Source organism: Acomys russatus, chromosome 12 (assembly GCF_903995435.1).
Source record: "Acomys russatus chromosome 12, mAcoRus1.1, whole genome shotgun sequence".
NCBI lineage: Eukaryota > Metazoa > Chordata > Mammalia > Rodentia > Muridae > Acomys > Acomys russatus.
This window is the reverse complement of record NC_067148.1, coordinates 12,501,078-12,528,727: the sequence shown is the minus strand read 5'-3', so window position 1 is coordinate 12,528,727 and position 27,650 is coordinate 12,501,078. Positions and strand designations below refer to the sequence as shown.

Below are 27,650 nucleotides of genomic sequence, written 5' to 3'. Positions count from 1 at the left end.
GTAGGGCAGCTTGTTCTACATAGTGAGTTTCAGGACAGCCATGTCTACAAAGAGAAACCCTGTCTTAAAAAAAAATGAGCCTTACAATATCAAATATAGATTTTCCTTACCATGAAGTGAGGTTTAGAAACCACTGATGAATATTTTAGAAATTCTGAGACTATTCTCACATTGACAAAAGTATCTGGTTGACGTGCATTTAAATAATTAGCAGGCAACTGGTGTCTACAACGACATAGAGTCTCAGCAGGGAATCATCAGACCTGGCAGAAAACGCTGTCTCATCCCGCGTGCCTTGGAGCCCAGCTGCCCCTGACCAGTGAATAAGAGCCGCTGCATGATTCACTTCTTCCCACCGTATGTCACAGCTGTGCCAAACACCCCATTGCTAAAAACATTTCCAATCTGGAAATGCAGGAGTCTACTTTCCAGAAGCCAGCCTGTGAGAAGATGGCCTCTGTCATGAGCCGCCGCAGCGGCGGCGGGTGGTGAGCAGGGAAAATTCAGAGGAATTTGCTCACTCTCCTTCCATTCCAGACGAGGATGCTTATTATTGTAAAATGGGACCGAGAACACTGTTTTGAAGGTCACAGGTGCTTAAGCTTTTGAGTAAGAGACAACATGATCTTACAGTGGCCACATGAAGAACAAGGCTGGGACAGTGCTATGCAGGAGCCCGGACCTGCAGGGTGCCGGGTCCCTGCTCTCTGTTCAGGAGAGTGAGGTGACTGTCTAAACCACTGCTGGACAAATTCTCCTGCCTCAGCCTTCCAGCTGCTGGGATTCCAAGCCTGTGCCACCACGCCCAACTGTATGATTTGCTCTCACACACACACACACACCCCGCCACCCCTCCCTCCGCTCCGCCCCTACCCCGCACCCCAGACAGGTCTCTCTGTTAGCCCTAGCTATGCTGGACTGGCTTTGTGGATCAGACTGGCCTCGAACTCACAGCGATCTGCCTGCCTCTGCCTCCCAAGTGCTGGGATTAAAGGTGTGCGCCACCACGCCCCGACTTGGTGATTTGCTCTTATCACTTTATAGTTTGATCAACATGGCTTAGGTCACGAGCTGATGCAAGAAGCCAAAGGAGCAGGAAGGAGAGGTGAGCCTGTGGGAACAGAGCCACACCCTACCATGTCTGTGAACCGATCTGCACAGGCCATCCGCACCCGCTCTGGGGTCGCTGGGCTCTTCACTGTGAAGTCCTCAGCTACGTCTCTCTGTCTGCGTGCTGCAGCCACCCCATCAGCAATGGCAAAAAACACAGATGACCCTAGGAACATCCCAGATTCCCCGAGGCCCTGCAAGAAAACATATTTGTCTATTTTTTGTTTGTTTTTGTTTTTGTTTTGTGTGTGGGTGTGGTTTTTTTTTTTAAGACAGGGTCTTACTTTGTGGCTCTGGGTGGCCTGAAGCTCACAAAGTAGACCAGGCTGAACATACAAAAATCACCTGTCCTGGCAATGCATTTGATTGAAAAGTTTCTATAGTAGAGAGCAAGCTACTTTGGGGACAGGGCCTCGTCTTGTTGAGTGCAGTATCCCCAATCCCCGGCTTTCAGCCCTATAAATCATATCTCAAATATTTCTCAACCAGCTTGTTGACCAAGGGAAACCCCTGGAAATCTTTAGAAATTTAAAGCCTTCTGGATCTTTAATTGTTAGGTATTTGCGAAGTATGTGTTTTATGGGAAAGGCATGCATATGTGTTTACATGTACGTGCGTGCGCGCACACACACAGGAGCTGGACATGTGTTTACATGTATGGGCACACACAAGGTGGACATGTGCTTCTGTGTGGTGAGGGGGGGGGGCTGCAGTAATTGGAACAGTCAATGGTTTGAACTTGTCAACTTCAGGAGCAGAGCCGGGAGAGACTCCCCAGTATGACTCTGAGGCTAAGGGAAGCCGGGAACTTGTCTAGGTTTGCTTCCTACTGTTGGGATAAAACAGCATGATCCAAAGCTACTTGGGAAGGGTTTATGTGGCTTACAGATGCTGATCATGAAGGGAAGTCAGGGCAGGAGTTCAAAGCAGGGCCGTAGAGGGGCGCTGCTTACTCCTTGCTCTCCGCGGCTTGCTCAGCCTGCTTTCTTAGAGAACCCAGGACCACTTGCCCAGGTGTGGGACTGACCACAGTGGACCCTCCCACATCAATCCCCCTTTTTTTCTTTTTAATTTTTTAGTTTTTTGAGATAGGGTTTCACTGCGTTATCTTGGCAGTCCTAGGCTTGCTTTGTTGTTTGTTTTTAGCAAGATCTCTTGCGTTGTAGCTTAGGCTGGCATTGAAGTCATGATCCTCCAGCCTCTCTCTATTGCGTGCTGGGATTACAAGCATACCCACCATGCTGGTTGCTCCGCTGGAAACTCTGGACCTGAAGCTGTTCTCTGTGGGCGTTTGGCTGCCTCTGGCCTTCCTCTCTCTGATGGCTTCTAGTCTAGCAAGAGTCTGAAGGCCTTGTTGATGCTCCTCCCTTTGATCTGAGATGGCATTGCCAACTCAAGAACACAAGCAATACCTAGGCTGGAGGGGGAATTCAGTTTGGAAATGATAAAAATCCTGCAGATATATTTTTCTTGTTTCAGAAAAAAAATCAATTTAGTCAAGAAAGAAAGAAGAAAGAAAGAAAGAAAGAAAGAAAGAAAGAGCATGACTGTTCCTTGGTATGGTGGAGGAAAAAGATTATTGTAGATAAAAGGAAGAGCACAGCCAGAGGCAGACACATCTGGGAGGGTCCAGAATGAATATGACCCTGGGCCAGGCCATGTGAGGAGACGGAGGGGGAGGGGGAAGAGGGAAGGGGAAGGGCTAGGAGACCAAGAGGCCAGGAGGGTAGAGGGTAGACCAAAGGGGACAGTAAACAAAATGACTGCTTTATATAAGAAGGGCAGCTAGGGCAAGGGCAGCCCAGGCCCTCAGCAGGAGAAGTTTAAGGTAGGGGGCAGGATATGTCAGCCATATTCCTCTAACAGGGAGGGATTGAGGAATGCTAGGAGAACCCGGTGGCCAGGTCTTCTTTGATATGTTAAATAGGCACCTAAGTTGTCCATTGTCCAGGGTTTGTGACCTTCCCACCTTCCAACTCCCAGCTAGAAGTTTCCCAAACGCTTTTAAGAAGACTTTACGCCTCACTCCACTCCTTGTCGGAGTTTCCATCTGAGGTTTGCCATGGTCTGCATAAAGCAGTGCAAACAACGCTGACCTTTATTTTAATTTGCTGCTCCTTTCCGTTAGTCATTAGCAAAGGTTGGCTGGTGTCTTTGCTTCCTGACACTATTGACATTTGAAGCCATATGACTATTTATTGTGGGGGCTGCCTTGAGTGCTGGAAGCTGGTTAGCCACACCCTAGGCCTCTTCAGAGCATTGCTGTAAAATCCTTCAAATTATTTTAGCCCGAAATGAATCTAGATGTTATCTATCCCTCACTTGCGTGTGTGTGTGTGTGTGTGTGTGTGTGTGTGTGTGTGTGTGTGCACGCGCGTGCGTGCGTCTGTCTGTCTGTCTTGGTTAGGGGTAGGAAATTCTCACCACAATTGGGACTGGCTGTTCTAGCTTCATTTCTGGGTTTGGCTGAGGACCCTAAGTCCCTCAGAGATGGGCAATTTACTTAAGAGCAAAGGAGGATGGCGGGCCATGGTAGGAACCCAGGTGATGTAACAGGAGCCAGTGGTATCATGTTGTCAATCTCATTTGTTCTTTTGGTTTTGTTTGTTTTCTGAGATATGGCTACCTTGTGCTGGCCTAGAACTCTCTGTATAGCCCAAGCAGGCCTTAGTTTACCCTGGGATTACTGATTTGAGTCACCACACCAGGTCAATATTGCATTCTTCCTCCACCTCCTCCATTTATGGTGTATGAGTGTGGGTACATGTATGTGGAGGCATGTATGCATGTGTGGGGGAGCGTGCGTCCATGTGTGGGGGTGCATGTGTCCATGTGTGCATGCGTGGGAGTACATGTATGTGGAGGCATGTATGTATGTGTATGGGTGCATGTGTCCACCTGTAGGAGTGCATGTGTGTGGAGGCATGTATGCATGTATGTGGGTGCGTGGGTGCATGTGTGTGGGTGCACGTGTCCATATGTGTAGGTACATATGTGAATGTGTGTGGGTGCACGCATGCATGTGTGTAAGTGCACATGTGCATGTGTCCATGGGTGTAGGTGCATGTGTACGTTGTGTGTGTGCATGTGTGTGTATGAGGCCAGAGGACATCCTGGAATTACCGTCCTTGGAATCATTCTCTTCCTCCTTTGAGGCTCTCACTGGCTTGGTGTTCACCAACTAGGCTAGACCAGCTGGCCAGAAAGCCCCAGAGATCCGCCTGCCTCTGCCTTCCAAGCGCTGGGATTATAGGTGTGCACACTGCGCCTGGCTTATGCCCAGAATTTCTGTGCGGGGTCTGGGGATCGAACTCATGCTCTTGTGCTTTCGGGTAAATGCTTTAGTGACGGAGCTGGGGCCGTTCCTCCAGACCCTGACGTACTCTCAATTCTTAGATGAGAGCTGGGCATGGTGGCCCACACTTGTCATCCCAGTGCTTAGGAGGTAGAGGCTGCAAGATCAGGAGTTCGAGGTTACCCTTGCCTACACAGTGACTCTGACGTCATTCTGGTCTCCAAAAGATCCATCTAAAACAAAAAACAAAAACAAACAAAAGAGAAATAGACAACTGGGTGATGGTGGCGCACGCCTTTAATCCCAGCACTCTGGAGGCAGAGGCGGGTGGATCTCTGTGAGTTTGAGGCCAGCCTGGCCTACAAAGTGAGTCTAGGACAGCCAAAGCCACACAGAAAATTCTATCTCGAACCTCCCCCCCCAAAAAAAAAAAAGAAAAGAAAAAGAAAAATGGAAAAAAGAAAGAAAGAAATAAACAAAGTTTTAAAATAAAAGTGTTATTCTCTTAGAAAGGTCCAAGCTTTTCTATAAATTTCAGGGAGAGAAGTTATTGATGAAACCAGGGCCCAGGGAGGCATTTCTCTTTCCTAGACCCCAGTTTTTCCTGGGTGGCTGATCTCCAAGGGTTCTGGTCCAGATAACTAGGAGCATTTGTGTGGCAGTGTTTGCTGGCTGTGCTCTCTGGGCTGCTAGAGTGTGGAGAGACCGGTTTCTGTGCTTGCTTACCTTGGACGAGTAGATGGTGAGCGGGGTCTGAGACGGTGGCAGCAGGGACACGTTAAACTGCTCAGGGACATCCGTGACCGTTGGGATTTTGTATTCATTTGGGCTCCGAGAGTACAGGACGCCCTCTGGAGAGTAGTGTAGCTCTTCAGTGGTGTAAAGGCCCACTCCTTGAATAAATGCACCTTCTATCTGAAGGGGGCGGGGAGGACAATTTTAAGCCTTGTGGCAATATCTCCTTGTGAGAAGGTTTTATTTACCCCTTAACCACCCTTAGGAAGGGTTTCCACTCAGAAAGGCCAGCACCTACCTGCCCAATATCAATGGCTGGATTCAGGCTGCAGCACGCATCCATGACAATGTCTGTTCTGATTTTCTGAGACAGATAAAAATGACCACGTTAGCCAGACATGGTGGCGCTCCCCTGTAATCCCAGCACTTGGGGAGGCAGAGGCAGGAGGATCTCTGTGAGTTCGAGGTCTGGTCTGGTCTACAAAGCAACCCAGGATAGCCAGGGCTACACAGAGAAACCCTGTCTCAGAAAACAAAACAAAATAAAACAAAACACCTTTAATCCCAGCACTTGGGAGGCAGAGGCAGGTGAATCGCTGTGCGGTGACATACATGTCACCTCCCCCTCAATAAAGACATGAATTCCAAAGAGTTGCTTGCTATTCCAGAACCACTGTCCTGAATCTTTTTTTTTTTTTTTTTTGTCCTTAGTTTTTCTTTTTTTCTTTTCTTTTTTTTTTTTTTTTTGGTTTTCGAGACAGAGTTTCTCTGTGTAGCCTTGGCCATCCTTGACTCACTTTGTAGACCAGGCTGGCCTCGAACTCATATCGATCCACCTGCCTCTGCCTCCCGAGTGCTGGGATTAAAGGCGTGCGCCACCACGCCCGGCCTTCTTTCTTTCTTTTTAAAAAAACATTTATTTATTTATTATTGTGTGTAGAGTGTTCTTCCTGCATGTACACCTGCAGGCCAGAAGAGGGCATCAGATCACATTACCAACATGGCTGCTGGGAATTGAACTCAGGACCTTTGGAAGAACAGGCAGTGCTCTTAACCACTGAGCTGAGTCATCTCTCCAGCCCTTTTTCTTAGTTTATCAAGACAGGGTTTCTCTGTGTAGCCTGGACTGTCCTGGATTTGCTTTGTAGACCAGGCTGGCCTCGAACTCACAGAGATCCACCTGCCTCTGTTTCCCGAGTGCTGGAATTATTTTTTTTTTTTTAATTTTTTTTTTTGGTTTTTCAAGACAGGGTTTCTCTGTGTAGCCTTGGCCATCCTGGACTCACTTTGTAGACCAGGCTGGCCTCGAACTCACAGCGATCCACCTGCCTCTGCCTCCCGAGTGCTGGGATTAAAGGCGTGCGCCACCACCACCAGGCACTGTCCTGACTCTCATCAGTAATAGAGCTGGGAAGACACCTGAGAACCTTCACATGGAGAGCTGGGCTAGGCAACAGTCTGGAAGATCTTCTGTGTTTTTTGTTTTGACTCCTGCTAAGTGGCTCCAAAGTCCAGGGCAGGTTGTCGCGTGTGAGTGAGTCACCTGGCAAATGATTGAGCCTGCCCATTTCACCTGATTCTTTCCCTGGCTTCAGTGCTCTAGTAGAATTCACAAGTGTGCCCAGGTCCTCACGAGGGTTGGCTGCAGGAGGCCTTGTTGCCAGTTTGTTGAGAAAATCATCCAGTACCTAGTGTGTATAAGTTTAGGGGCTTTCGAGATTCAAGGGTAAGTATTGAGGCCAACTCTGAGTCTCAGACTGTGTGGCTCTGCTTCCTTCTCTGGGAAACAGTGAAATGATCTGGCCCTTCTGTTTTGGCACTCTGTGTGTGTGTGTGCACGCGCGCCTCAGAAAGCAAGCTGTTAAGGGTCTCTGGCCTATGTCAGGAATACTCTGGGCTAGCTCAGGCTATTTCAGGAATACCTCCAGACTTCCCTTTGCCCACCATTCATCAGTATTTTTTTTTTTTTAATTTACTTACTTTCTTTTCTTTTTCTTTTTCTTTTTTTTTTAAGATTTATTTATTATTTATACAGTATTCTGCCCACACGTGTGTCTGCCCACCACAAGAAGCCACCAGATCTCATTACAGGTGGTTGTGAGCCACCATGTGGTTGCTGGGAATTGAACTCGGGACCTTCTGAAGAATAGATGGTGCTCTTAACCTAAACCTCTGAGCCATCTCTCCAGCCCCCATTCATCAGTATTTATTCTGGTAACATACGTCTCTGTTTAGGCTTAATACCTCAGCTCTTCTTTGGTCTTTGCATTGGAAATCCCTTCCTTCCTTTCTTCTCTCCCCATTTCTTTCCTTTCTTCCTTACTTCCTTGGAACAGATTCTCCTGTAACTCAAGCTGGCCCAGAGCTTGCCTGTAAATGGCCTTCTCAAACTCTCTGCCTTGTACCGTTTAAAGGGCTAGGACTCCAGTCATGGAACACCACACCTGATGATGCTGGGATCAATATGCAACCCATGGCTTCCTTCATGATAGGCAAATATTTTATCAACTGGCACTGCCTGCCCAGCCTTTCTCTCTGTAGCATTTGAAACGGAGTCTTGAGATGTAGCCCAGGCCAGCTTCGAACTTGTGGTGCTCAGGCCTTAAGCTGCTCAAATGCTGGGATTACAGGTGTTTTCCACCATAGCCTATTGGTCTCTCAGGCCCTAGAACCAGCCTTCTTTCTCAACCTGGGTAGGAAATGAGGCTGGAGACACCTCAGCCCTCCCCGATGTCCATTTCCCTTGACACTTGGCCAGGTTTGTGCTGTGGGTATGGGATGGGGGGAAAAAGACAGCAATAGCGTGGATAGAAGTCTTTGCTTGCCAGCCACAGACATCTCCCAATGACAGGCAGTGCATCACAGAACTGGCCACACAGTGGACCAGCCATTTAGTGTCTTTGAATAGAATAAACTATTTTAAGGGATCAACATTATATTGAAAATGTTGGATCCTTAGTTACACATATAAACTAGAAGGCACAAAAAATACTTTTTTTTTTTTTTTAAAGAAAAAGACCAAATTTTAACTTTTCTGAGACCATGAAATTTGGAAGACTTCTGTGTTTGTTTCTTTAGGGATTTACTTTAAAGCCCTTAGGTAGAGTTGACAGATAACAACAAGAATTGCGTGGGACGTATTTCTGCTGGGTACATATTTGTTCTTTACTTGAAATTCAAGTTTAATTAGCTAACCCATGTTTTTATTTGCTAAATTTGGCAACACACCTGTCAGTGTGGAGGGTCTTATGACTAGCTTGTCACCAAAGCCAGCTCCCCACTAAGGTAGAGCCTCAGGAATGAACACTGACGCCCGGCCCTTGAGGTGAGCCTGAAGCAGGCCCCAGGTGGATAGCCACAGGGCCGCTGCACAAATATCATGATCTGTGTGTGCTTCAGTGTGCAAAGCACCAGGAGACAGAGTCCAAAACAAGGCACGAACAGTCCGTGATCACGGGAGCTTTCCTTCTAAAAATTATCTCAAATACAAATGGAGCCACAGAGGGTGGCCTGCTGGCTCAGCAGTTAAAGGCGCTTGCTGCGAGGCCTGACAACCCGAGTTTGCGCCCTGGGACCCAGGTGCTGGGAGGAGTGAGTCATCTCCCACAAGTTGTCTTCTGATCTCCACATGTGCCATATGGTATGCCCCACCCCCAGGAAAAACGGGTAAAAATGTGTTGCCGTAATATTAATGCATCCTAGAGAAGCCTGAAGGAAGTAGGAGGGCAGTTCTTTCCAGACATCCTTCATGCACTGTGTCTTCAAGCAATCTTATTCATGGGCTGTGGGTGTGGTTTGGTCGGTAGAGCACACGTCTAGCATGCACATGGCTCCAGGGGTGATCTCTTGCCCCTGCGTACACTGGTTATGGCTACACGAGCTTATAAGCCCAGCATCTGATAACGGAATCAAGAAGATCTGAAGTTCAAGGTTATCTTTGACTATATAGTGAGTTCAAGGGCAGCCTGGGTCACCTAAGATGCTGTCTCAGAAAATACTACTTTTTGGGCTGGAGAAATGGCTCAGTGGTTAAGAGTACTGCCTGCTCTTCCAAAGGACCCGGGTTCAATTCCCAGCACCCACATGGCAGCTCGCAACTGTCTCTAACTCCAAGATCTGACACCCTCACACCAACACACATAAATTAAAATTAAATAAAATATTTAAAAAAAAAGAAAATACTACTTTTCTTTATAATATTGATGTGGGAAGAGAAGTTATCTAACAATAAGTAAGAAGTTCTTTTTTTTTTTTTTTTTTTTTTTTTTTGGTCTTTTTTTGAGACCAGGTTTCTCTGTGTAACCTTGGCTATCTTGGACTTGCTCTGTAGACCGGACATCCACTTGCTTCTGCCTCCCGAGTGCTCAGCTGGCAAGATACCACCATTATAAATTTCCTAATGTAAAATACACTCTGGTTATATTTTATTCTCTGTCTCCACAATGGTATCTGGAGTATAGCTCACAGGTTTATCGTTCATGGTGCGAGCTGCCAACTTTGGCTAGACATGCTCCCTGTGTTCAGTAGATGGCTTCTTCCTGACCAATGGCAGGCGCAACATTCTTTTCAGACCCCACCCCGCCCTGCCCCACCTGCCCACCACACCCTACCCCACCCCGCCCTGCCCACATCACCCCACCCCAGTCTGTTCCTCCATCCTGCCCTTGGGATAATGACTATGTCTGAACATCAGCAACTGTGGTAAATGATCTCGCCCTTCAGACGTCTCTCCTTGAGGATTTAAAATCTGCTTCTAAATAAAACTTTGGAAAGTGACTTTGTAATCTGAATTGAAACAATAGCTTTAATACATTAGTTACACTCAGCCCGTCAGTCATTCCGTTTTGGCTACAATAGTATTATTTTATGTGACAATTCCAAGAGAAGACTGGATCTCTTGAAATCCCCCTGGGGTGTCTTCTCTTTTGCATATTATACAATCACTCAGGGCTGCTCTCTGCACTGTGCAGTTGGGATGCTGAGCTAAGTTGTTGAGGGCAATGTTGACTTACCTTGTGAGCACCTGTCAGGCAGTCAATTTCAACCTCAGAACACGCAGCTCCATAGACATAGTACGGGAATGGGTCCCCCTCCCCCTTCTCCCAGTCCATGAAGGCCTTGTAGCCCCTGAGGGAACAAAGTCCTTTAAATGGGGGTGGGGGACATCGAGGGATGCAAACAATGTCTGTACATTTAAAATATTACCATAATTTTACAATAGCACTTCAGGGGGCTGATGACTGATGCTCATTTCAACTAGTTTTTTTTTTTTTTTTTTTTTTAAGCTCATTTCAATTTTTTGTTTGTTTTTGTTTTTGTTTTGTTTTTTGGTTTTTCGAGACAGGATTTCTCTGTGTAGCCTTGGTTGCTCTCAAATTAAAAAAAATAAAAAGCACATTCAAGCTGTTCTCTTGTATTCACCTCAATGGTTGTCTGCCGCTGTTCTAAAGAGGATGGGAATTTCCGTTTGTGCATGCCTGTGTCGTTTGGTGGTTTATTTGGCTTTTTTTTTTTTTTTCCTGAGACAGGGTTACTCTGTGTAGCCTTGTCTGTCCTGGACTCACTTTGTAGACCAGGCTGGCCTTGAACTCACAGAGCTCCGCCTGCCTGTGCCTCCGGAGTGCTGGGATTATAGGTGTGTGCCACTGAGCCAGGCTTATTTGGCTAAATGTAACAGTCGTGCCATAGCCTTCTTGAGTTTGATAGTCGGCTCTCTTCTCTTTGCTTTATGTGTTTAATTAATTAACATGGGTGTATTGAGATGCCCCCTCACTGGTCAACCCCACCCTCAAGAACCTGCTTTAAGGGAGAAAGGTTTTATACTAAAAGACGAGAGATAGGTAAAGTTGAGTGGCAAGCAGTTCTGGTGATGATATCTACTCACCACTCACAATAAAGCAAGTAAGGGCTGAGGGCATAGCTCAGTGGTAGAGTGCTTGCTTAGCGTGCAAAATATCCTAGGTTCAATCCCCAGCACCAGAATAAACAAACAAACAAGTAAATGTAAATAATAGCAGATAAACCAGAGTGTCTTTAACCCTGTGTAAGTTACTAATTGTTTAACTTTTTTTTTTCCCCCCCGAGACAGGGTTTCTCTGTGTAGCCTTGGCTGTCCTGGACTCTCTTTGTATTCCCAGCTGGCCTCAAACTCACGGCAATCCACTTGCTTCTGCCTCCCAAGTGATGGGATTAAAGGCGTGTGCCACCACACCCAGAAACTTAAAAAAGAAAAAAACTATACCACTCAAAGGGTTATGTTGAATAACATAATTTGGGGCCTAGAACAGACTTCATATTATATAATACAGTCTTATTTATCATTGCGGACTAAGGCCCAAAGCAACTAGATAACTTCGTACATTTTTAGCTAAGCCAAGATATTGTCTTGAGTTTTACCTGAAGTATCCAGTGGCTGAAAGGCTGATTCTTTGTTCAAACGCTGCTTCTATCTGTGGAATGGTCATATTTGAGAGAGATTAAACATGGAACAGGCCTCTGATCCCAGAACTTGAGAGGCAGAGGCAAGCAGATCTTTGTGAGTTCGAGGCTAGCTTGGTATACTGCGCTAGTTCTAGGACACCCAAACCTACACAGAGACGCCTCGTCTCAAAAAAACTGAGAGAGAGAGAGAGAGAGAGAGAGAGAGAGAGAGAAAGAGAGAGAGAGAGAGATTAAATAGATATACACTTGTTAGGTGAAAATCAGAGTGTTTTATATATAAAACTCAACACCTGCCCCCTTGGTGCAGAGTTGTGTTCCAACTGTACTCATCAAAGCTTTTTTTCTCTCAGCTAGCATACTTGCCATTTTCTCTGATCGAGTTTAAAAGTCTGGAATAAAGGCCAGGTGTGGTGGCACACGCCTTTAATCCGAGCACTCGGGGCGGGGGGGGGGGGGGGGCAAGGTGTGAGGGTGTGGGCAGAGGCAGGTGGATCGCTGCAAGTTCGAGGCCAGTCTGATCTACAAAGCGAGTCTAGGACACCCAAGGCTAACACAGAGAGACCCTGTCTTGAAAAACCAAAAACCAACCAACCAACTAAACAAACACAAAAACAACACGTTTTTGGGCTGAATTTTTTGTTTGTTTGTTTTTTGAGACAGGGTTTCTCTTGTAGTCCTGGCTATCCTGGATTTGCTTTATAGACCAGTCTTGCCTTGAACTCAGAGATCTGCCTGCCTCTACCTTCCGAGTGTTGGGATTAAAGGCATGTACCACCACACCCGGCTTTGGGCTTAATTATTAAGTGTTAACAATATAAGGTGTGTGTGTGTGTGTGTGTGTGTGTGTGTGTGTGTGTGTGTGAGAGAGAGAGAGAGAGAGAGAGAGAGAGAGAGAGAGAGAGAGAGAGAGAATAATTCATTAAATTGTAGGATATTGGGAAGTTAGGCTAAAAGAATCATTTCCTTTGAGACATATTAATTCTCTTCCCCGTTCAAAGCATCTGTGTTCTGAGAGGCTTGCGGAGGCTCTTTCCTTGATCTTCTCTCCATAAACAGAGCGGGCTTCTGGGTATCCCTCATATACACTGTTTCCTCTACCCAGAGACTGCCCTTGCCTGTGTGTGACCTCCACACACTCCTGGAGCACATCCTTTCAACCTTAACAGAAACCCAGGCTCCCGGAGAACTTCCCAAGGCTGCAGATATAGAGACGCCGAGAACCGGTTTCAGTGTGGGCGGCTGCTTGCTGCTGTGGCACCCACTGTTTCACAGACAGTAACAACGAGGAACACTTACCCAGTCTCTCCATGTCCCTTCTGGGTTTTTCCTAATGATGGGCTCAAGACGTTTGAGAAGGATCTGACAGGCATTCTTGGAGAAATAAAGAAGAATGCCTTGTGGTTAGGACTTGTGGCAGAGAACCCTCAGCGGCCACAGGTCAGCAAGCATTCACAGAACACCAGTGCCTGTACCCTGAGAACAGAAGATAAAACAGCCCAGACCTTTGAGGCTAGCATCAGTTGTAGGGCTTGCTCTCCACTTCTTGATTTATTTCCTATGAAAATACCCCAAATTTCTCCTCTCAGACCCTCTTTCACAAAATATCCAGCCTTTACTCCCCTCTTTTCTTTATTCAACAGCATCTTTGAACTTTATTTTGCGCTTTCCAGTTATTAAAATAAATAGCATAGCCGGGCGTGGTGGTGCATGCCTTTAACCCCAGCACTTGGACAGGCAGAGGCAGGTGGATTGCCGTGAGTTCGAGGCCAGCCTGGTCTACAAAGGGAGTCTAGAGCAGCCAAGGCTACACAGTGAAACCTTGTTTCGAAAAACCAAAAACACTTCAAAAAAAAACGAAAAAAACCTAGATGCTCTAACCCCTAGCTAAGCTGGCACCTCCATCCTGCCTGAATTGCTTCCCTCTTATGTTAAAGCCTACCACAGATGGATTTGAGCATTTTCTTACATTTGCTCTGAGAAAAACCCTCAGAGAAAAACCTCTCTCAGAAGTTCTCTCACATAGATAAGACTGGCTTGAAGGCAGTTCTTGTGGCAGTTAGAGTCGTCAGAGGGAATACGCATTCCCACAAAGCTCCAATGGAAACCCGTTTGTCCTAGAACCGTGACAAATTTGGTGACTATTAATTCAGAAAAATAGACATGTAGATGTGGTAGTTATCTCACAGGCGACTGTCACGAGTCTGAGGTTAGCTGGGGCTATACAATGTGTTGCAAGCCAGTCTGAGGTTTATAGTAAGACATTGTCTCAAACAAAACAAAACAAAACAAAACCTGGGTGTGACGGGCGTGGTGGCACATGCCTGTAATCCCAGCACTTGGGGAGGCAGAGGCAGGCAGATCATTATGAGTTCCAGGTCAGCCTGGCCTACAAAGTGAGTTTAGGACAGCCAAGGCTACACAGAGAAACCCTGCCTCGAAAAAACAAACAAAACAAAACAAAAATCTGGGTGCTGTAGAAATGGCTCAGCAATTAAAAGCACTGGCTGTTCTTCTAGAAGGCCTGCGTTCAGGTCCCAGCACCTGCATGGTTGCTCACAGTTCTGTAACTCCAGAGGACTTGACACTCTGCTCTGGCCTCCACAGGTGCCAAGCCTGCATGCAGTGCCCAGACAAAACAATGTGGTGCAGGCAAAACACCCATAAACATAAAGTAGTAATAATGGCAAATTATTAATAAGAAGGCAATAATGAGAAAGCATTCCCAAATCAGTTAAATTAATAACAAAATATCACAATGAAATGCATTATTTTGTAGGCTAGTTAAAACAGGTCCAAGAGAAGGTGGCTCTGGTGGGGACACTGGGGGCACTCTATAACCACCATGTCTGCTGGGCTGGGCTGAGCTAGTCAGCCTGTAGGAACTCACAGGCCAGGGCCACAGGAACGGTTCTACAGTGACGGGTCTTAAAGCTTCCTTGGGGTCTTCCAGAAGGACAGTCCCTGTTCACCCAAACACAGTCTCCCTTCTTCACAGTAGCTGGGCATACATACATCTTTCCTTGCTTCTCTGTCCACCAACCTCTCTTGTACGTAGACATGGCTGGAGACTAACTCTTACTAATGGACTATGAGTGCAAGCAAGTCGCATCGGCTCCAGGTCTGGCCCGGAGTTGTCCCTCATGTGGTCAAAAACGATGAGGCTCAGAGCTACCTTGAAAGCCACACACTGAGAGTTAGTAGAGCCACCATCAGTCTGGATGCCTGATCGACCAAAGACTCCCTGTGGACTCAGATGTGTGCCCGGAAGGGGCTTTTCTGTGTGAGCCATTATATTCTGGGTCTGTGGGTTACCTCACTTATACTCCCAATATATCGGTTGTCTAAGCTTTTGCTAACTGTGGGGTTTGAATGATAAATATCTCCCATAGTCTCTGGTATCTGACCACTTGGTCCCCAGTTGGTGCTGTTTGGGGAGGCTCAGGACCTGTGGCCTTGCTGGAGGAAGTCAGTGGGGGTGCCTGGGCTTTGAGCTTTCACAGACGCCCACCATTTCTAGTTCATCCTCTACTTCCTGCTTGTGGCCCAAGATGTGAGCTTTCAGCTGCTGCTGCTGCTGCTGCTGCTGCTGCTGCTGCTAGCAGTCGGTTGCCATGCCTACCTGCCGCATGCATCCTCACCATCATAGGGAAGGACTCTTACCTCTCTGTAGTCACAAGCCCCAAATAAGCCCTTCTTTCTGTAAGTTGCCCCGGTCATGGTGTTTTACCACAGTAAATAGAAAAGTAACTGACTCAGTGATGGGTCATCTCCCTGACAGTATGCAGTGTGCAGATAGGAAAGCCCGAAGTGTGGTAAAGTTCACCAGGACACCGGGCAGGAGCCGTCACCTGCACAGCTCTGCCGTTGACGTCTGCTCCGATGGACGCTGCCGTAGCAATTGTATTGGGCACCGTGGCCGTGCTGGTTTCACAGATGTGCATCTGAGACAGGGGTATTTTTAACTCACGGCTGGCCACCTGTGGGAAAGGACATATTTTAAACCCAATAAAGATTTCTAAGGAAACTAAAGCCATTTTGGTCACGTTTTTAAAAAATCGATTTATTTTAAAAACAATATGTATTATATTTAACTTAGGTTTTATGACTGTGTGTGTGTGTGTGCATTAATAATCTAATAATTACTAATCTAATCTAATAATCCCTTCCACCTCTCACCCCTGGCCAAGTTCCGGGAGCATTTGTGTATGTGTGTGCTTTCTGTCAAACTGTTCATTGTAGTTTATACACAAGAAGCTTCTCAACTAGTCAGTGTGGGGTCCCCTTCACCCTGCACTTATCTTTTATAGCTTTGTTGCCGATTAGCTCACTCTGTTTATTTACTCAATCAGTCAGGGTCTTCATGTTTGAACATACAGTCATCATTTACCTTAAAAGATATTACACCCCTCCCCCCAAAAGCCAGGCGTGGTAGCGCACACCTTTGATCCCAGCACTCAGGAGGCAGAGGCAGGTGAATCGCTGTGAGTTCAAGGCCAGCCTGGTCTACAAAGCAAATCTAGTACAGCCAAGGCTACACAGAGAAACCTGTCTGGGGGGAAAGAAAAAAATTTTTTTCCCAAGTTTTAAAGTGTGGAAAGAGGATGGGTTAAATTTTGTTTATTTTACCTGTAACATTTTGGTGTGAATACCTTGTCCCAGTTCGTTGCCCCCGTGTGCAACCAACACAGACCCATCCGTGTAGATGTGAACCAGCGCAGCTGCCTGTAACATAGTCCGGAAGGCATTCTTCGGTGAGTGTTGGCAATTACAGAAGTTCAATATAAGGATCAAAGGATGCTCTGGAGAGATGGCTCAGGGGTTAAGAGCACTAGCTGATCTTTCCCAAAGGACTCAGGTTCAATTCCCAGCACCCACATGGCAGCTCTCAACTGTCTATAGCTCCAGTTCTGGGAGATACAACTTCCCCTTTTGCCTTTAATGGGCAATGAATGCATATGGTACAAAGATATACATGCAGGCAAAATACTCAGACATAAAAAAAAAAAAAAAAAAAAAAAAAAAAAAAATAGAAATGAGATGGTGAACTCTTTCTCCAGAGCGGGGAGGTTTTCTGCTAGGACCTTATAACCTACTTCTACTTTATTAAAAGTCAATTGTAGCCAGGCACATGCCTATAATGCCAGCACTCTAGGAGGCAGATCTCTGTGAGTTTGAGGCCAGCCTGGTCTACATAGTGGCATCCTAGGCTACACAGAGAAACCCTGTCTTGAAAAACCAACCAACCAACCAACCAACCAAAACCAACCAAAAAACCAAACAACAACAACAACAAGTCGATTGTAAAATACTTTACTACTTAGGAACCTGGGTTTTTGTTTTTTTGACAGGGTCTTTCTACATAGCCTAGAACTCCTTATACAGACCAGGCAGGCCTTGAACTCATAGAAATCTACCTGTTCCAGTCTCCCAAGTGCTACATCTGTCCACATACGTCCTCTTTCAAGTTCTGGGGACAATAGTTCCCTCCTCAGCTCATGCCCACCTGAAACCTTAGAATATGGCCTTAGCTGGATGTAGCTTTTGCAGATACAATTATTTTTAGATGACCTGACTAGTAGAAGTGGGCCCTAAATTCAATGACTGGTGTTCTTATCAGACTCTGGGGGTAACACCAAGGACAAAGGCCTGTGGCACTGGAAGCAGCCAGGGGAGTTATGTTGCCATAAGCCAAGAAGAGCCAGGAGCCAGCAGAGGCTGGAAGAGCCGGGAGGCCTTGGAGGGAGAGTTCGTCTACTGATGCCTACACACGCACACATGTGTGCACACACATGTAGCCACCGCAGGACACCCACGGACATGGCAAGCTCTGCTCAGAGACTCTCCAAACAGGGCAGGTGGCCTTGTGCAACTTCATGTCCTAGAGAGGACTCTGGGAAGGTTAGAGTCACAGCGGCACTGCATAGTCTTTGCTCAATCAGAAGAGTAGAAAAGTGGTGTTTTTCCTCCTGGTCTGGAGATGCCTGGCGGCTCTGGGATGGCTTGGAGGGGCTGGGGAGCTTGGAGTTGCACTGCACTATTAATAGTATTTACTCATTGTAGCCTGTGGCCTGCTGGGCCACTCTGCTTCTCAATGGTGTGAGGAGGTGTTCCAGCCCAGCGAGTGAGTCACCAGCTGACCTGGAATGACACCCTCCATGCCTGGCCAAGTGGCTTTTGGGCACATCAATTTGCAGCTCTGTGGGGGAAGCTGGGGACCTTTCAGATGGAAAGTCACCACCTGAGGTAAAGCTTTGTTCTAATGTGGTGACATAAGAAAGTGGCACCCAGGGGTGACAGACAGGGCTATGGTTTAGGTGAGAAATGGCCACGTGGATGACAAAAGGAGGTACAGAGTCATTTCGAGAAACCAGGCACTTAAGTTTTGTTTCCGGTTCTTGGCGGTATTTCTTTTTTTTTTTTTTTTTTTTTTTTTGTTTTTCGAGACAGGGTTTCTCTGTGTGTAGCCTTGGCCATCCTGGACTCACTTTGTAGACCAGGTTGGCCTCGAACTCACAGCGATCCGCCTGCTTCTGCCTCCCGAGTGCTGGGATTAAAGGCATGCGCCACCACGCCCGGCGGCGGTATTTCTTAAATCTTGAAAAGTGCTATCTGTTGCCAATGAGATGCCTCAGGAGGTGCCAGGATAGGTTTAGGGTGAGGGGGCCATTGTGTGTGTGTGTGCGTGTGCGTGTGTGTGTGTTGTTGTTGTTGTTGGTGGTGAGGGTGTACTTCGGCCCCATTGCACCTTCTAGGTTCTGTGCACTTCTCTGGGGGCGAAGACCCAGAAGAGAAGCTCTTTGTCCTTCTAGTGACCTGCCCAGGCATCTCTCCCACTGGCTGCTTCTGAGCTGTGTCCTTTATATAAGCTGGTGATGATAACAGAACGTAATAGGCTTTCCTGAGTTCTGTGAATTGCTCTAGAAAAATCATCACACCTAACTGGGCTAGTGAAAAACTCTCAATTTGCCAGTCATTTAGGCAGATGTGTGAGCAGCCTGGGAGTACCATTTATAGGTAGTGTCGGAAGTGGGTACCATCTGTGGGACTTAAACACAGGCTTGTTGGGTCTGTGCTAACTCTGGACACTTAGTGAGATGAGTGAATCTGTCTACTAGTCACCCAGCTGCTGTTCAAGTCAGTCTGGTAACGATACAATATTTGATAGCCGGGCGTGGTGGCACATGCCTGTAATCCCAGCGCTTTGGGAGGCAGAGGCAGGAGTATCTCTGTGAGTTTGAAGCCAGCCTGGTCTATAAAGATAGTCCAAGCCAGCCAGGGCTACACAGAGAAACCCTGTCTTGAAAACATAACAAAACCATACAAAAAAACAAAACAAAACAAAACCAAAAAACCATACAATATTTGGTGGCAGAGAAAAGCTACACTCTTGGCTACCCTGGGTCCTTTATGTCCTGTCATTGATCCAGCCCAGCTGGTGGATGTGACAACTGACTTTGTACCTGTCTGGGGGATGGTCACCCTGGACCCCAGCAGGGATGTGACCCTTTAGCTGAGGGCACCTTATCCTCCCTGTCAGGGGAGCAAGAGCCCTAAGAGATGTGTCTGGGCTCTCCTGGGAGGGGCTTCAGGTTGCCCTGGCTGACTTCCAGAATAGTCCAGGAATCAGGCTAGGTGCTCTACATTAATTTTATATTAATTTTCTTAGCTAGTCCTCATTAATTCTAAGAGAGCGTTATTGTTAGTTTCTCTTTACATGAGGGAAGTAAAACTCAGAAAGGCCGAACAACTTTAGGGTCACACACCTAGCAAATGGCAGGCCAGGAGTGTCTCAGGGTCTCCAGACTCTAGTTGACTAAGGATTTGGTCAACAACTGCTTTTATTTCCTCGGAGGCTTCTTTTCACAGTGTGTGTGTGTGTGTGTGTGTGTGTGTGTGTGTGTGTGTGTGTGTGCGTGTGTGCCTAAGTGTATATGTGAGTGTGTGCATGTGTCTGCATGCATGCATGCGTATGTGCATAGATTTATATGTGTGTGCACGTGTGTGTATGTGTGTGTGTGCCTAGGTGTGTATGTGGGTGTGTGCATGTCTGTCTGTCTGTCTGTGTATGTGGCATGTAGGAGAGGGAGGAGTTTAGGCTGTGAGTAGCAGGTATGAATGGAGGAATGTTTTTGATCATACACACTGCTTGAACCCTTTCTCAGTGGCTGGGTTTTCTGACGTGGGCTGAAAGCAGTCAGGAAGCAACAGCCATTCCCCCATTTCTAACCTGTTTTCTGGTCCCTGTAACCTACTGGGATTCAGGGATTTGTCAGCTCAGGCCTGGTACTGTTTGGAGGTGGGTGAGTGTTGAGACAGGGTTTCTCTGTGTAGCCTTGGCTGTCCTGGACTCACTTTGTAGACCAGGCTGGCTTCGAACTCAGAGATGCACCTGTCTCTGCCTCCCATCTGCTGGGATTACAGATGTGCACCACCACTGCCTGGCTCCGTCTGGAGGTCTTAGCCATGTGCATCCTGCTTTTCTGTCCCTTTCTGCCTGTGGACCACTTACTTCTTCCTCCTCTTGCCAGGCCACCCCAGACAATTCTGGACTCCATTCCCTCTTCCCCACCAGGGCCAACAGACTCCTGGGGAGGTGGCTCCAAGTGCCAGGTAGGTGGTCAGAGAGCAATGAATGACTTCTCTGCCTGAGACTTGGTAGGTATCCCAAGCATTGCTGCAGGTGGGACACCTTTCCTCAGCCGAAAACATACACAATAGCCCTGTGGCCTCTTGTTCCTTTTGAGTAGCTCGGAATCCGGGGCAAGTACTCCCCCCATCTCTCACCCCCACTCCCCCATCCCTCTACCCTCCCACTCCCCCATCCCCCACTCCTCCATCCCATCCCCCATCCCCCCATCCCCATCCCCCATCCCATTCTCCCATCCTCATCCCCCCACTCCCTCCACCCCCCCACCCCCCCATCCCCCACCCCACCCCCACTTCCCCATCCCACACTCCTCCCATCCCCCCATCCCCACCCCCATCCTGGCAGCCATGCTGCTGACACTCTCACGCTCATCACCAAAGTTTCTTGCCATGATGACTTTTTTTTTCCTACTACCGAATGAGGCTGCTCAGGAGACTTCTGGACGGCTCTATGTAAACGCAGGGAGGGGCCTGGTGCTCTGGGAAATATGCCATTCTTTGATCGGACCAAGACTGGGTTGGCCATGAGGGTCCTTTGCTGTGCTCTGTGTGTGAACTTTACCTGGTGGTAGCTCGTTGCAGCGAAGCCCACTGAAAACTTCATGGGGATAAGAGCCATGCCTCGCTTCTTCCAGTAATTCTTCTTGTTGAATTCGTCCACTTGTGTCCTTCTGGTGTGAAAGGAAGACTTGTCCAGGCACTCGTTCCAACACCTTATCAGGGGTTCGGGGCTGAATGCTTGTTTGTAGATGGTTTTATCAACTGTTTTGTACATGTTTTTCTCCCTAATCTGAAACAAGTGTGAAATTCCATCAATACTTGTGGTAAGACAGACTGCCAGCTGGAGGCGTAGAAAGCCTTTCCGCTGCAGCACAAGCTTTGGTGGGGGAGAACTTTTTTCCATTGTTTTTTGGCTGGCATGTGCGCACAGTGCTGCTGTGAGAATGGCAGGGTTATTATTATTATTATTATTATTATTATTTTTATCTTCTCACTAATGCACCAACCAGGGTTTCTCTGTGTCTGAAATGGAGTGTCGTTGGTAGTGACTAGTCTAAAAGGAAGTGTGATGGAAGGACTGGAGAGGTTGGGTTATCTACTACCTACCTACCTATCCTGTATCATGTGTGTGTGTGTGTGTGTGTGTGTGTGTGTGTGTGTGTGTGTGTGTGTGTACACAGGCCATGAATATGTGTGGAAGTCAGGGGACAACCAATGGGAGCCAGTTCTCTCTCCTTTCATGTGGTTCCCAGGGCTAAAACTCAGGCAGCCCAGCTTGGCAGCCCTTGCCTTTTCCCACTGAGCCGTCTTGCTGGCCTGCGGTTTTCTTTTCCAACTGCAGGGTTTGGAGGGAGGATGGAGCCGAGTGGAGAGTGTACCAAGGCCAGGCTCCACCACCATCAGTGAAGACTGTCCTGTTAGCAAGGAATCACCAAACAGATAATGACAAATAGCTGATTCTCAAGTCTCCTGATTGGACTGTGTGGCTAAATCTTTTAAAATCTGTGTTTGAACAGGATCTGATTCATATCGTGGGGGTTTTCACACCCAGGAGAGCCTGCTGGAATGCCTGGGTCGGGGGTTCATTAACTCCATTTTATTTTGATGGAACTAAAAGAATGCTGTATTGTCGCCAGCAACAATACTGGAACAAGACCATACAGATTATAAAAACTTTTCTGGCCCAGCGTGGGTGGCACTTACCTTTAATCCCAGTACTCTGGAGGCAGAGGCAGGTGGGTCTTTATGAATTCGAAGTCAGCCTGGTCTACAAAGTAAGTCCAGGACAGCAATGGCTACACAGAGAAACCCTGTCTCAACAAACAAACAAACAAACAAACAAACAAAACCAAAAAACTTTTTTTGTATGTGTGGCTCTGGGGTTGGAGCCCAAGGCTTTGTGTATGCCAGGCGAGCTCTCTACCACTGAGCTACATTCCCAGTCTCATGAAAAGGGATATTTTAGTAAAAATGTATTTGGTCCTCAGGAATGCTTTGAAGTAAATTAGCCTGTTCTCGGTTTATGGCCAAGGAGTCCAGGGCACAAAGAGGCACCTTGTCTCTGTGCTTGCTGTCCCATTGGCTTCCATTACTTTCCTATCTACTGTTCCTGAAGATGAACCTCATGTGCCATCCTCTCCAGATTTTTCCCTTTCTTTTCTTTTCTTTTTGAGTTTCCCATCCTCATTCTGATGGAATGTCTTCCTCCTTTGTGCCCATGGGCACTTTTTGTGAATTCTTCAGGGTACCTATTTTTTTTCTGAGAGAGTATCAGGTGCTCTCTGGTGTGGAGGAAGCACTCTGCCAATCAAACGGAAACCTGGACATCCTCATTGAATTTAGGGACAAAGACATTCCAGACACAGCACATAGAGAGTCCTTGCTGGAGCAAAGAGTTTGAGGAAATGGAGTGGGCAAGGAGAGTGTCTAGGATGTGAGTGAAAAGGTAGGGAGTAAAATAACGTAAGCAGCAGTAGAGGCTGGGGTCAGCCTGTCACTGGTCCAATTCCTTCTACCCCACAGGCCTTCTGGGGTACTGCACAGAATAATATTTTCTTTTTTCTTTTTTTGGTTTTTCAAGACAGGGTTTCTCTGTGTAGCCTTGGCCATCCTGGACTCACTTTGTAGACCAGGCTGGCCTCGAATTCACAGCGATCCGCCTGCCTCTGCCTCCTGAGTGCTGGGATTAAAGGTGTGCGCCACCACGCCCGGCCAGAATAATATTTTCAAATGGTAAACTTAGGACAACATCTCTAAAAAGCTTTCAAGTGTTCCAGCAATCTCATTTCTGTGAATTTGTCTAATAGACAGACCCACACAAAAGGACAAAGATACTATGTACCCCTCGCACATATGTATCAGGGTGTTCATTTCAAGACCACCTTAAGATTTGATTGATTGATTGATTGATTGTTTTCTTGAGACAGGGTTTCTCTGTGTAGCCTTGGTTGTCCTGAAACTCACTCTGTAGACCAGGCTGGCCTCAAACTCAGAAATCCACCTGCCTCTGCCTCCTGAGTTCTGGATTTAAATGCATGTGCCACCACACCCAGCAAGATATTATTTTTAAGTTATGTATATATGTGTGTGAGTTTGTGCATGTGAGTACAGTGCTATAGAGGTCAAAAGAGGGCATGCGATCCCTGGGAGCTGGAGGTACAGGTGATGATGAACTGCTAATGTGGGTACTGGGAACTGAAATCTGCCCTCTGAAGGAGCAGTACACGCTTTTAACCACCATGCCTTCTCTCCAGCCCCAGTACCATTTTAACAGCCTAAACTGGGTAATAAACAACCTGAATACGTGCCAATAATGGAGTGGCTAAACAGGTGATGGCATGTCCACAGCACAGTCATGAAAAAAAAAAAAAAGAAAAGAAAAGAAATGAAGCTCTTATCTCAAATTTTGAGCCAGGGTTAATTTGTACAGTTTTTCTAGTGTTTCCTGGGGCCACTCACAATTCCTTCTGCCCCAGATTCCTTATCAGCCTTGGTTCTGACCCCGATTATCACCTTACCTTTTCTGGCGGAAGCCCACATTTGGCTGCCACAGCTGTGATGCAAGATTCGGTTACCAGGGCTCCTTGTGGGAAGCCAAAGCCACGGAAGGCTGTATTGGATGGCAAATTTGTCATGCACGCACGACCTCGGAATCTGAGGTTGCGGATTTTATATGCGTTTTCCAGCTTTAGTACAAGAAATTCTGTCACCTAAAGTAAAAGGAGATGCCCATATGTATTAGACATCACTGCACACCTTTCCATAAAGACTCATCGAGACACTTTACGTCTTATTTAGTCTCAAGCGCACAGTTGGTTTTTCTGCCACACGTACCAACTCCGAGTCATCCAAGGTGCATCCTCCATTGATGTAGCATCCGATGTCCAGGGCTTTGATTCGTCCACTGTTCATGAATCCTACCTGCCACCAAATGACGGGCATGTTACTGATTCGTTTAAAATGGGCTGGAGAGACGGCTCGGTGGTTAAGAGCACTGACTGCTCTTCTGAAGGTCCTGAGTTCAATTCCCAGCAACCACATGGTGGCTCACAACCATCTGTAATACAATGCCCTCTTCTGGTGTGCATAAAGACAGTGTATTCATAAATATATAAGAAATAAACCTTAAAAAGAAATGTACCTGCCAAGTGTGAGTCACCCCTCAGTCCTGCAGACTTTGCCCCCAGCTTGTTCTCAGGTGGCACCCCGCCTGCTGTGGCCTCATGACCTTCCTTGACCCAAGTGTTGCTGAGCCTTTCCTTTTCAGGGGCTCTGCACTTCGCATGGAATCCCCACGCTCTCGAATCGTCTCCTGGAATGTAATTGCCACTCTCACCCCACCTTTTTTATTCTCGGCCATTCCGTGCTGGCTTTATTTCTAATTTAGTTTGTGGCTTTCTCCTTGTGGGGAAATCTTTGGGATCCCAGAGTGCATGGCGATGAGTCATAGCCATAGCATCCCTTGGTTTGTGAGAGCCTCGGGAACAGAGGCTGGAGAATTTATGAGACGGACTTGTCTTACTGGGTGGCCAAGGTGCTTTATAAATAGCAATATAGGTAATAGGGTGATGCAGCAGTTTAAGGCAGTGGTACAGCCAGGTAGGAAATCAGATGTGCATGGTCAAGTAATTCCTAAAGAAAGCATGTTTTGTAACCTTACATCACAACAGAAGAGGCCTAAGGACTCCCTCACAAATTTAAAAGATTGTATCATCTACTAGATGCCAGTAACAATTTTTCTTTTTAAATATTTTTTCAAGATTTATTTATTATATATACCGTGCTTGCCTGCATGACAAAAAAGGGCATCAGATCACATATTAGATGGTTGTGAGCCACCATGTGGTTACTGGGAATTGAACTCAGGACGTCTGGATGAGCAGGCAGTGCTCTTAACCTCTGAGCCATCTCTCCAGTCCCCAAGTAACAATTTCTTAATAGTGTTTCTACTGTAGATGAAGAAAAACGGAGTGAGTGTGATTTAAAGAATTTAAGTTCACCAGTTAGTGGATCTGAGTTAAAGATTATTTTGCAGTGTAAATGGTCAAATTGTTTCTACATGTCTCTCCTACAAAGTGTTGTTCTTATAGGCATAAAGTTTGGGCATCTTCTTTCTTTTTCTTTGAGGAATCACTAATATATATATATATATGTCCTTATTCCTTTGAACAGTGCTTTTTTCTTTGTTGCACAAGTATGTGTGTCCTCATGTGTATGAGTGCACATGTGTGTGGCGCCAAAGGATAGTGTCCGAAAGCTTGCTTGACTGCACTTTGCTTTATTTACTGAGGCAGAGTGTATTGACAGCCCCAGGCCTCACAGATTCGGCAGTCTTTCTAGGCAACTTGCCTTGGGTATCCACCGTCTCCTCCTGGGCACTGGGGCTACAGGCAGTACCTGGAGTACTTACTATCTACACCCTTCAGGCTTGCATGGTAAATTTTTTGTTTTTTGGTTTTTCGAGACAGGGTTTCTCTGTGTAGCCTTGGCCATCCTGGACTCACTTTGTAGACCAGGCTGGCCTCGAACTCACAGCGATCCGCCTGCCTCTGCCTCCCGAGTGCTGGGATTAAAGGCGCGCGCCACCACGCCCGGCTCTTTGCATGGTAAATGTTTTATCCAATGAGCCATAGCCCCAGTCCCTCAGACAGGGCCTTTAAGTCATTATTTAAAATTTTGCTTTTGCCGGGAGGTGGTGGCACACGCCTTTAATCCAAGCACTTGGGAGGCAGAGGCAGGCAGATGGTTGTGAGTTCAAGGCCAGCCTGGTCTACAAAGTGAGACAGGACAGACAGACAAGGCTACACAGAGAAATCCTATCTCGAAAAACCAGAAAAAGCCGGGCGTGGTGGCGCACGCCTTTAATCCCAGCACTCGGGAGGCAGAGGCAGGCGGATCGCTGTGAGTTCGAGGCCAGCCCTGGTCTACAAAGTGAGTCCAGGATGGCCAAAGGCTACACAGAGAGACCCTGTCTCGAAAAAACCAAAAAAAAAAAAAAAAAAAAAAAAGAAAAAACCAGAAAAAAAAAAAAAAAAAAAAAAAAAAAAAAAAAAAAAGAAAAAAAAGAAAAAAAGGGGACGAAGCCACTCCAGCAAAATGAGTTTTTTTTTTTTTTTTTTTTTTAATATAAATAATTTCACTTGTAGTACTCACTTTATATTTTCCAAATAACGGGTGCCTGCCCCCAGTTATTAACATATCGTCTTCTCGATCCAGAACGAGACGAATGGGACGGCCGGTTCTGCAGAACACAGATTTAGATCTCCGTTCATCCATCTGCCCACCCACTCATCTATTCAGTCAGCTGCTCTTATAGCCACCTACTTAGTCAACTCCTTATTTTACTATCTGCCCGCACCCATTTACACCACCTAAACCCCATCCCCCCACCACCCCCCCTCATCTGCACCACGCACTCAGCCCTCGTACCTCCGTCCGACACGCACACCTGTCAGTCTGCACACAATCTAGGCGTGAGGTCTGTTGTTGCCTAAGTTACCCCCTGTCTCTGTGTCCTGCAACTCAGTGTTTGGAGGTTTGTCTGAAGGGACTGCCACGTGCCAGATGAGTTCTGTCCCTAGGACATCAAGTCTGATCTCACCCCCTGATCCAGCCATTTTGCATATTTCTATTACTGGTTATAAAGGGGAGAGTGTGAATGGATAAATGCAATGGTAACATCAATAGAAAACCACCAGTTGAATGTACAGTGTCAAGGCTCACCCCTGTTAATTCTGATTCAAAAGGTCTGGGATTTGGACAGGAAGGTAGAATTTCTTTCTTTAAAAAAAAAAAAAAAAAAAAAGCTTGGTGGTGGTGGCACATGCCTTTAGTCCAAGCTTTTGGGAGGCAGAGGCAGGAGGATCAGGCCAGCCTGGTCCATAGAATGAGTTCCAGGACAGCCAAGACTACACAGGGAAACCCTATCTTGGGAAAAAAAAAAAAAAAACCAAAACTAAAACCAAACCAACCCCCCCCTCCAAAAAAGTTTTTTTTTTTTTTTTTTTTTGGTTTTTCGAGACAGGGTTTCTCTGTGTAGCCTTGGCCATCCTGGACTCACTTTGTAGACCAGGTTGGCCTCGAACTCACAGCGATCCGCCTGCCTTTGCCTCCCGAGTGCTGGGATTAAAGGCGTGCGCCACCACGCCCGGCCCCAAAAAAGTTTTTGAGGCAGGAATTTCTTTTCTTTTTCTTTCTTTCTTTTTTTTAAAAGAATTTTTAAGCTTTTTTAAAATGTATTTTTATGTATACAATGTTCTGCTTTCATATACACCTGCAGGCCAGAAGAGGGCATCAGAACACATTATAGATGGCTGTGAGCCACCATGTGGTTGCTGGGAATTGAACTCAGGACCTTTGGAAGAGCAGGCGGTGCTCTTAACTTCTGAGTCATCTCTCCAGCCCCTCTTCCCAAGACAGGAAT

At 46.7% G+C, this 27,650-nt stretch overlaps 1 protein-coding gene across 1 annotated transcript in view; it reads right to left on the bottom strand.

Annotated features, from left to right (window-relative positions):
• Positions 1 to 27,650, bottom strand: part of LOC127196677 (aldehyde oxidase 2) — an 80,302-nt gene that overhangs the window by 7,611 nt on the left and 45,041 nt on the right. The window contains exons 21-32 of the mRNA XM_051154526.1: positions 26,381 to 26,468; positions 24,062 to 24,148; positions 23,746 to 23,937; positions 20,790 to 21,017; positions 16,208 to 16,303; positions 15,430 to 15,558; positions 12,878 to 12,952; positions 11,537 to 11,589; positions 10,153 to 10,267; positions 5,439 to 5,504; positions 5,132 to 5,320; positions 1,137 to 1,304 (exon numbers count right to left, since the gene is read on the bottom strand). Of these exons, the coding sequence (XP_051010483.1) occupies positions 1,137 to 1,304; positions 5,132 to 5,320; positions 5,439 to 5,504; positions 10,153 to 10,267; positions 11,537 to 11,589; positions 12,878 to 12,952; positions 15,430 to 15,558; positions 16,208 to 16,303; positions 20,790 to 21,017; positions 23,746 to 23,937; positions 24,062 to 24,148; positions 26,381 to 26,468 (1,486 nt within the window). The remainder of the gene's footprint in view (positions 1 to 1,136; positions 1,305 to 5,131; positions 5,321 to 5,438; positions 5,505 to 10,152; positions 10,268 to 11,536; positions 11,590 to 12,877; positions 12,953 to 15,429; positions 15,559 to 16,207; positions 16,304 to 20,789; positions 21,018 to 23,745; positions 23,938 to 24,061; positions 24,149 to 26,380; positions 26,469 to 27,650) is intronic.